The 10201-nt window shown below is 46.2% G+C and overlaps 1 protein-coding gene across 1 annotated transcript; it reads right to left on the bottom strand.

Annotated features, from left to right (window-relative positions):
- Positions 1-9554: 9554 nt before the first annotated feature.
- On the bottom strand, positions 9555-9734 carry SMCO4 (single-pass membrane protein with coiled-coil domains 4). The gene has a single exon (XM_023191451.1). The coding sequence runs from the start codon at positions 9732-9734 to the stop codon at positions 9555-9557; it is 180 nt and encodes a 59-aa protein (XP_023047219.1).
- Positions 9735-10201: the final 467 nt, after the last annotated feature.

The raw sequence follows: 10201 nt of genomic DNA, 5'->3' as shown, positions 1-10201 counted from the left end.
CCCCTCCCCGGCCACCGCCTCAGCGCGACGGCTGCCTCCCGGGAATCACGGCGACCCGGGCTCCGTCCGGCCCGTCCAGTCAGCCCGCGCCGCGCCCCCCGCCTGCCCGCCCCGTCCGGGCTCCCCACCGACGACCCGCCTCTGCCGCCCCGTCTGGGGACGCGTCCCCTCCTCAGCCTCTCCTCCTTGTCGCCTCTTGCAAGCCTGGCCGCCCCCTGGACCCTGCCCTTCCCCATCCGTTACCTCAAGTCCTTCCTCCCTCAGGCCTGAGGGGTGAGGGCGCGGGCAGGTGTCTCCGCGTCTCACCTCCATGGGGCCCCCCCAGCCTCTCCCGGACTAGGCACAGCTCCTGGGGTACGGGGGTGAGGGGGGCGTACAGGCCCGGCTCCCTCAGCCCGCACCCCGCCGTCTCCGCAGCTGCCTCCGCCGCCCGGGCGCTGCCTGAAGCCAGTCTACGGGTGGGGGGGGGCCGGAGCGGGGAGGGAGGGGCGGGGGCAGAGGCCGTTACCTGGCCTGTATAGGGCTCGCGACTAGGCACAAGGCACAGGCGCGCCCCGCCCCGCTGTGAGGCCCGCCCCCCGCTTCGCGCCCCGCCATTGGCCCGATGCCCATCCAATGGGCGACCACTCCAGGCTCCGTTACCCCCCAGAGACAAGGAGAAGAAGGGGCGGTTAGGGAACCTCGCTCTCTCGCCGCTTCTGAGCTTTTCCCGCTCAAAGTAAATGTGTTTGGGATTGGCCCGGACTGGCAGGCACCGGCCCGATGATTTGCTGATAGGGCAGCGGAGAGGCGGGGCGTGGAAGGTTGAAAGAGCGCAGCCCTACCGGGTGGGAGAGGTGTTGGGGGCGCTTGGAAGATTTGAGAAGTCGCTCAGCAACTGGCTCATCATCCAAAACCTAGCCGTTGCACACATTTCATTTGTCCGACATTTCATATTTGTCCCTTAGCCCCTCCCGTAGCTCCCAGAATCCTTTGGAGCTGCCCAGAGACTAATATATCTTGTACCGGTTTGGGGAGGGCGAGGAACAACTTGTGGACTGGGTGTTGTTGGGAGACCCCCCTTTTGAGGGAGAGCTGCCCTGTGTCCTAAGCCCGGGCTTCCAGTCAGGATTAAGACTGAGTGTTAATGTGACTTTTGAACAAAGTTTGCTGTGACCTTTTGTTCGTTTGTGTTGTTTGTCTGTGTAAAACAGGGTCTTGCTCTGTCGCCCAGGCTGGAGTGCAGTGGTGCTATCATAGCTCCTTGCAGCCTTGAACTCCCGGGTTCAAGCGATCCTCCCGCCTCAGCCTCACGAATAGCTGGGGCTGCAGGCTACGCGACGCCGCCACTCCTGGCTAAGTTTTTAAATTTTTTTGTAAAACTGAGGGACCTGGGGGTTGGGTCTCTTTATGTTGCCCAAGCTGGTCTCAAACACCTGGTCTCAGCCTCCCGAGTAGTTGGGGCTACAGGCGCATGCCACCACTCTCAGCTAATTTTTTTGTTTTGTTTTGTGAGATGGAATGTCACTCTGTCGCCAGGCTAGAGTGCAGTGGCACAAAGGTTCACTACAACCTCTTCCTCCCGGGTTCGAGCGATTATCCTGCCTCAGCCTCCCGAGTAGCTGGGACTACAGGCCCATGCCACCACTCCCAGCTAATTTTTGTATTTTTAGTAGAGACGGGAATTTCACCATGTTGTCCAGATGGTCTCGATCTCTTGACTTCGTGATCTGCCCGCTTCAGCCTCCCAAAGTTCTGGGATTACAGGCGTGAGCCACCGCGCCTGGCCCCAGCTCATTTTTTAATTTGTCTGTAGAGCCGGGGTTGGAGGTGGGGATGGGGGTGGGGGCGGGGGTCTCTTTATGTTGCCCAGACTAGTCTTGAACTGAACTCTTGGCCTGAAGTGATTCTCCGCCTCGGCCTCCCAAAGTGTGAGATTACAAGTGAGAATTTACATAAAGAAGCCATTCCAGGCACCCAACAAACCATTTTATATGGCAGTCAGTTTGGGGATATGACGGTCTCAGAGAAATGCTAGTTTTTGTCCCCAGACACTGCTAAAAAATGAGATAGTTGAAATATAAAAGAAGTAAACACAGCACTTTTAGGCTGTTTTTATATTTAAAATCAAAACTTGAGAAACAAGCACTTAAGTGGAAGATACTGTTTTGACTCAGATACGAATGGAAGTAGGAGGATGAGTTTTATTGACCCATATTGTCCTGATAATTACTTCAGGTCTCTACTCGGCTTTGAGTTCAGAAAGCTCACCAAGACTGGGCACAGTGGCTCATAACTGTAATCCCAGCACTTTGGGAGGCCAAGGCAGGAGGATTACTTGAGCCCAGGAGTTGCCCAGCTAGGGCAACATAAGGAGACTTCCTCTCTACGAAAAAATTAACAGTTGAGTGTGGTGGTGTGCGCGGTACTTGCACTTGGGAGGCTGAGGTGGGAGGATCGCCTGAGCTGGAGAGTTAGAGGATGCAGTGAGCCATAATTACTCCATTACACTCCAGCATGGGCGACAGAGCAAGACCCTGTTTCAAAAAAAAAAAGGAAAGAAAAGAGAAAAAGCTGCTGAGCTTATACCTGCAATCCCAGCGTTTAGGGAAGCAAAGGCAGGAGGATAGATTGAGCTCAGGAGTTTGAGATTTGCCTGGGCAATATAGTGCTCCACAAAAAGGAAAACCAAAATGTGCATGCACACACACACACTAAAAGAAAAAGCTGACCAGGTGGTGTGGCTCTAACAGCTAAATTTCTCTGCCTCAGTCTTAAAGTTGCTGGTGTAGAGCTCATTGCATTGAGAACTACTGGCTTTTTCCCCCTCTCCAATACTCCCCAGAAGAGTTTTGAAAAACTATGAATCCTCTTATGTATTTTTGTAGTAAAATATATAGAAGATTTGCCATTTTTAAGTGTTCGGTTAAGTGGCATTAAGCATGTTCATAATGTTGTGTAACCATGACCGCTCTACAGTTTCAGAACTTTATTAATCACAAACAGAAACTCTGCATCCCATAAATAATTACTCTCCATGTCCCCTTCTCCCAGTTCCTGGCAACCACCATTCTACTTTCTATCTCTATGAATTTCACTACACTAGTTACCTCATGTAAGTGGAATCATACAGTATTTATCCTTTTGTGCCTGGCTAAGCATAATGTCATCAAGTTTCTTTCATGCTATAGCATATACCTGAATGTCATTCCTTTTTATGGCTGACTAAGGTTCCATTGTACGGATATACCACATTTTGTTCAAGTATTCATCTGTTTATAGACACATGGGTGGTTTCCATCTTTTTTTTTTTTTTTTTTTTTGAGTCAGAGTCTTGCTCTGTGCTGCAGACTGGAGTGCAGGCACAATCTTGGCTCACTGCAACCTCCCCCTCATTGGAGGAATCATTCAAACGATTATCCTGCCTTAGCTTCCCCAGGAGCTGGAATTACAGGCATGTGCCACCAAACCTGGCTAATTTTTTTTTTTTTTTGAGACACAGTCTTGCTCTGTTGTGCAGGCTGGAGTGCAGTGGCGTGATCTCAGCTCACTGCAACCTCTGCCTCCTGGGTTCAAGTGATTCTCCTGTCTCAGCCTCCTGAATAGATGGGATTACAGGCATGGACCACCATGCCCAGCTAATTTTTGTATTTTTAGTAGAGACAGGGTTTTGCCATGTTGGCCAGGCTGGTCTCGAACTCCTGACCTCTGGAGATCCACCCGCCTCGGCCTCCCAAAGTGCTGGGATTACAGGGGTGAGCCACCGTGACCAGCCTAATTTTTGTATTTTTAATAGAGACAGGATCTCACTGTGTTGGCCAGGGTGGTCTTGACCTCTTGACCTCAAGTGATCTGCCTGTCTTGACCTCTCAAAGTGATTACAGGCATGAGTCACTGCGCTTGGCCCTCAACTTTTCACTATTGTGAATAGTACTACTAGGAACATTGGTGTACAAGTATTTGATTCATTTTTTTTCCAGTTCTTTTGGGTGTATACCTAAGAGTGGTATTGTTGGGACATATGGTAATTGTATTCGATGTCTTGAGTAATTCCAAAACGTTTTACACTGTGGCTGCACCATTTTACATTCTCACCAACAATGCATGAGAGTTCCCATTTCTCCACATCCTCACCATTTTCTCCTTCCTTCCTTCCTTCCTTCCTTCCTTCCTTCCTTCCTTCCTTCCTTTCCTTCTTTCCTTCTTTCCTTTCTTTCTTGACACAGAGTCTCCCTTTGTCGCCCAGGCTAGAGTAGAGTGGCACGATCTTGGCTCATTGCAAAATCTACCTCCCGGGTTCAAGGGATTTTCGTGCCTCAGCCTCCCGAGTAGCTGGGATTACAGGCACACACAACCACGCCTGGCTAATTTTTTGTATTTTTTAGTAGAGACAGGGTTTTGCCATGTTACCCAGGCTGGTCTCGAACTCCTGAGCTCAGGCAATCCGGCTGCCTCGGCCTCCCAAAGTGTTAGGATTACAGGCGTGAGCCACTGCACCCAGCCTATTTTGGTGCAATCTCGGCTCACTGCAACCTCCGTCTCCCGGGTTCAAGCGATTCTCCTGCCTCAGACTGCCTTTTGAGTAGCTGGGATTACAGGCACACACCACCATGCCTGGCTAATTTTTCTATTTTTAGTAGAGACAGGGTTTCACCATGTTGGCCAGGCTGGTCTTGAACTCCTGACCTCATGATCCGCCTGCCTTGGCTTCCCAAGTAAAAAACTTTTTTTTCCACTTACTATTTTGGGGATATTTAAGTGAATCTGAAATTACTATTGGATTTTTTTTTTTTTTCCTTTTGAGACAGAGTTTTGCTCTTGCTGCCCAGGTTGGAGTGCAATGGTGCAATCTTGGCTCGCAGCAACCTCCACCTCCCGGGTGCAAGTGATTCTCCTGCCTCAGCCTCCCAAGTAGCTGGGATTACAGGGGCCCGCCACCACGCCCGGCTAATTTTTTGTATTCTTATTAGAGACGGGGTTTCATCATCTTGGCCAGGCTGGTCTAGAACTCCTGACCTCGTGATCCACCCGCCTTGGCCTCCCAAAGTGCTGGGATTACAGGCATGAGAAACCATGCCCGGCCTAATGGATTTTTAAAGAAAGATATTTAAAAACATTCTTTGGTAGAACTGAAGACAATTTAAACTGATTCCATTCAAAAAAACTTAGTGCAGAATGCAGACTTTCTCTTCCAAATATATGTAAAAGTTAGCTTCTTTTTTTTCCACCTGTGGAAGACAATGTACAATGTAGTACTCTTCAGATACACTAATGAGGCCCTTTTTATACTTTTACAGGGATGTAAACATTTCCTTTTGTAACATAAATAAATTATGGGTTTCATTTAAAAAAGCCTATCCCCAAGAAATGTTTTGAGTGTTAATATAAGTAAGATTTCATTATTCTCGTAAGTAAACCTTTGAGTTCAAATAAAGTTTTGTGGGTTTTCTTTTTTTGAAAATTGAAGGTATATGTAGGGGCTCAACCTAAATGCCAGGGAATTAACCCTCCATAGGAAGCAATCATAAAATTCTAAGTCAGTAGATAATTGAATTGATGCAGGTTTTTAAGTATTCTCTCAACTATATTAAATGAATTGTTTTTCCAGTTTTCTAGTGGTCCAAAAACTTAAATAGGCTGCAAATCTGCTGTGATTCAAACCGTGCAATTCCTCACAGGCATCTCTGACTTGAGGGACTGAGTTCCTGTAATTATATGTCCTGAAATTAACTGGGTTGCCAGATAGGTTTTCTCAACCTTTAATAGCTTGTTGGAAGCCTTACAGAATGCTCTTTATTAGAAATATTTGGAACTACTTCCCCCTTTTTGGATACTCAAATTAGTGTTTTTCTACTTCTCTGGCATAATTTGTATAGCTGCTTCCTTAGTAGAAAGTAAGCTTATCTTCTGCTTTTCCCCTTTTGGTTGGCTGGGGTGCTAGGTCACTCTTATCTGTGCTCTAGGAAACTTTTAGGTTTCTACTTAGCTTCGGATGACACCCTGAAAGATTTAGGGTCTGCTTCTGTTTGGGTTAGGGGGTAGATACTTGAATTCACTGGTCTTTTTTTGGTTCACTGCAGCCTTGACCTCCAGCACTCAAGCGATCCTTCCACTTCAGCCTCTAGAGTAGCTGCGACTAATCGGTGAGCACTATGCTCACTAATTTTGTGTATTTATTGTAGAGACAAGGTCTTACTGTGTTCCCAGGCTGCTCTCGGACTCCTGGACTCAAGGGATCCTCCTTCTTCAGCCTCCCAAAGTGCTAGGATAACACGCATGAGCCACCACGCCCGGCCAAATGGATTGTTTTTTATCAAAGATGCTGCAATATGAATATGCATCTTCCTACTATCCCTTCAAAAGTGAGAATTAATGTTGTTTTCTTTTCTTTCTTTCTTTCTTTCTTTTTTTTTTTTTTTTTTTGAGATGGAGTCTTTCTGTCGCCCAGGCTGGAGTGCAGTGGCGCAATCTTGGCCCACCACAACCTCCACCTCCCGGGTTCAAGCAATTCTCCTGCCTCAGCCTCCCAAGTAGCTGGGATTACGGGTATGCACCACCACCCCCAGCTAATTTTGTATTTTCAGTAGAGATGGGGTTTCTCCATGTTAGTCAAGCTGGTCTCGAACTTCTGACCTCAGGTGATCTTCCTGTGTCGGCCTCCCTAAGTTCTGGGATTACAAGTGTGAGCCACTGCACCCAGCCCAAAAAAGACTTTATTTTTCAGAGTACTTTTAGGTTCATGGCAAAACTGAGAAGGAAGTACAGAGAGGTCCCATATACAGATATCCTGCCCCTTCACAGATGCATCCTTCCCCAGTATCAGCATCCTGCACTAGAATGGTACATATGTTATCATCAATGAACCTACACTGACGTATCATTATCAATCAAAGTCCATAGTTTACATTAGGATCCACTCTTGGTGTTGTACTTTCTGTGGGTTTGGAAAAGTATATAGCAACATGTATCCACCATTTTGGTATCATACAGATAGCTTCACTATCGTAAAAATCCTCTATGCTCTGCCTATTCATTCCTGCCTCCCCCCAACCCCTGGCAACCACTGATTTTTTTTTTTTTTTTTTTTTTTACTTCTCCATAGTTTTGCCTTTTACAGAATGTCATAGAATTGGAATCATACCATATGTAGACTTTTCATATTGGCTTCTTTCACTTAGTAATATGCATTTAGGGTTCCTCCATGTATTTTCATGGCTTGATAGCTCATTTCTTTTTAGCACTGAATAATACTTCATTGGATGTACCACAGTTTTAACTACTCACCTACTGAAAGACATCTTTCAGTTTTGGCAATTATGACTAAAACTGCTATAAACACCAGTGCAAGTTTTTGGGTGGACATAGTTTACAACTCATTTGGGTAAATATCCAAGAGCACAATTGCTGGATCATATGGTAAGGGTATATTTAATTTTGTAAGAAACTGCCAAATTATCTTCCAAAGTGGCTATACTATTTTGCATTCCTACCAGCAATCAATGACAGTTCCTGTTGTTCCACATCCTTGCCAGTATTTGGAATTGTCAGTATTTTGGATTTTAGCCATTCTTTTTTTTTTTTTTTTTTTGAGATGGAATCTCTCTGTGTCGCCCCGGCTGTAGTGCAGTGGCATGATCTGAGCTCACTGCAACCTCCTGGGTTCAAGCGATTCTCCTGCCTCAGCCTCCTGAGTAGCTGGGATTACAGGCGCATATCACCACGCCCAACTAATTTTTTTTGTATTTTAGTAAGAGACAGAATTTCACCATGTTGGCCAGGGTTGTTTCAAACTCCTGACCTCAGGTGATCTGCCCACCTCGGCCTCCCAAAGTGCTGGGATTATAGGCGTGAGCTGCCATGCCTGGTCTAGCCATTCTAATAGACATGTAGTGGTATCTCATTGTTTAGTTTTTTTTTTTTTTTTTTTTTTTTTTAACAGGGTCTTGCTCTGTCACCTAGCTGGAGTGCAGTGGTGTGATCACGGCTCACTGGAGTCTCGACCTCCTGGGATCAAGCGATTCTCCCACCTCAACCTTTGAAGTAACTGGGACTAGTCACCATCATGCTTTGTTGATTTTTAAGGTTTTTTTTTTTTTTTTTTTTTGTAGAGATGGCAACTCCCTGTGTTGCCCAGTTTGGTCTCAAACTCCTGGGCTCAAGTGATCCTCCCACCTTGGCCTTCCAAGGTACTGGGATTACAGGCATGAACCACCACACCCATCTAATTTTTGTACTTTTAGTAGAGATGGGGTTTTCACCATGTTGGCCAGGCTGGTCTCAAACTCCTGACCTCAAATGATCCATCTGCCTCGGCCTCCCAAAGTGCTAGGATTACAGGCGTGAGCCACTGCGCCCGGCTTTCTTTCTTTCTTTTTTTTTTTCAAACCACTTTCTTTTGCATATCCCTGGCTCCTAATTTCTTCTATACTTTTTCTTACTGCTCCAGCTTCTAGATAAGTGGTTCTCAAGGTGTGGTCCTTCAACCAACAGCATCATCACCACCTAGGAACTTGTTAGAAATGGAAGTTCTTGCGCCCTGCCAAAACCAGAAACTCTGGGGATGGGTCCCAGCAATCTTTATTTTAACAGCCCTCCAAGCAATTCTGATGCAAACTTAAGTTTGAAAACATTGTTATATTAAAAGTAATGGCAAAAACCGCAATTACTTTTGCACCAACCTAAGAGCTCTGCACTGTTCAATATGGTAGCCTCTAACTATTGAATTTGTTTAATGCTATTATCTCCTTTATTCAAAAATAAATATTTCACTTTGATTCAACATATTTCAAATCACATTAAGTACAGAGAAGAAATACATTCCCTTTGGAGATTGTGAACACATGTTGGAAAGAGGCATGATCCAAACAATGGGGATGAAGTGAGTGCGGATTCCAGCTGCTTCCTGACCCAGAAGTTCCGCCCCTCTTCAGGTGGAGCTACTTATCAATTTTTAGGCGAGAAAAAGACACACACACACACAGACACACTGCCTTGAAGTCTGAAAGGCACATGAGTGGACCACAAGGTATATGGCACGTTCACTGATAAAACATCCCTTATTCCTTCCCAAGAAAAGCGGAGACACTTTAATTAAGTCAAAGGCCAGAGAAGGGCCCGGTGCGGTGGCTCACGCCTGTATCCCAGCACTTGGGAGGCTGAGGTGGGTGGATCCCAAGGTCAGGAGTTCGAGACCAGCCTGACCCATATGGTGAAACCCCATTTCTACTAAAAATACGAAAATCAGCTAGGCGTGGTGGCGTGTGCCTGTAATCCCAGCTACTCAGGAGGTTGAGGCAGGAGAATCGCTTGAATCCAGGAGGTAGAGGTTGCAGTGAGCCGAGATTGCATCATTGCAGTCCTGGGTGATAGAGCGAGACTGGGTGATAGTCTGGGTGATAGAGTGAGACTCCATCTCAAAAAAGAAGAAGAAAAAAAAAAAAAAACAGAGACGACAGGGTGCTCCTGCTTATAGCTCAGCAGCATGAACATCTCTGAATATGAACGCCATTTTTCATTTGCTTCCACCTCCTGTGCCTCCTCTCCCCGCCAAATGGGTCTGCGGATGGCCATGGTGCTCACTTGTTGATGGTGGGGCGTGTGGCCACGTACACAAACACCACGATCAGGAGCACGACCATGGCCAGCGTGGGCAGTGCCACCGTGGTGATCTGCTGCCGGGCCTCCTGCGTGGCTTGCTTCTGCTCCTTCTTGTCTTTCCATGTCTCCTTCCTGGGCTTCCCTTTGAGCTGCTGCATCTTTCCTAGAAGATGCTGGGAGGGTGTGTCCAGAGGGATTCCAGGAAGGGCCACAATCCCCTTGTCAAGGCTGGAACTTCCTTTTCTTCAACTTGATTCAATAATTTCAGCAAACTGATTTCCAGTACAGGTGACTTGACTTATTTGTTGTAACAGATCATGTCTTCAACATGCAACACTCTCAGATGATGCAGCTGGGCAAATGGATAACATCTTTACTGATCTTCAGCAGTCTGTAACTATTGAATTCTTACGTTCAGAATGAACTGAGATGGGCTATAAGTGTAAGATACATCCTGGATTTCAAAGACTTACTATGAAAACAGAGAAAGTAAAATATCTCACTGGTAATTTGCATATTGATAGCATGAAAATTATATTTTCATATACTGAGTTAAATAAAATATTAATTTTACCTTTTTTAAAGTTTTTACATGAGATTACTAGAAAATTTTAAATTACATACA

This window comes from Piliocolobus tephrosceles, chromosome 16, assembly GCF_002776525.5.
Source record: "Piliocolobus tephrosceles isolate RC106 chromosome 16, ASM277652v3, whole genome shotgun sequence".
In the NCBI taxonomy this organism is placed as follows: domain Eukaryota; kingdom Metazoa; phylum Chordata; class Mammalia; order Primates; family Cercopithecidae; genus Piliocolobus; species Piliocolobus tephrosceles.
This window is presented reverse-complemented; position numbering and strand designations above follow the sequence as displayed.

Excerpts from the sequence above, each read along its gene's own strand:
- SMCO4 (XM_023191451.1), bottom strand. The coding sequence starts at position 9,734 with ATGCAGCAGCTCAAAGGGAAGCCCAGGAAGGAGACATGGAAAGACAAG.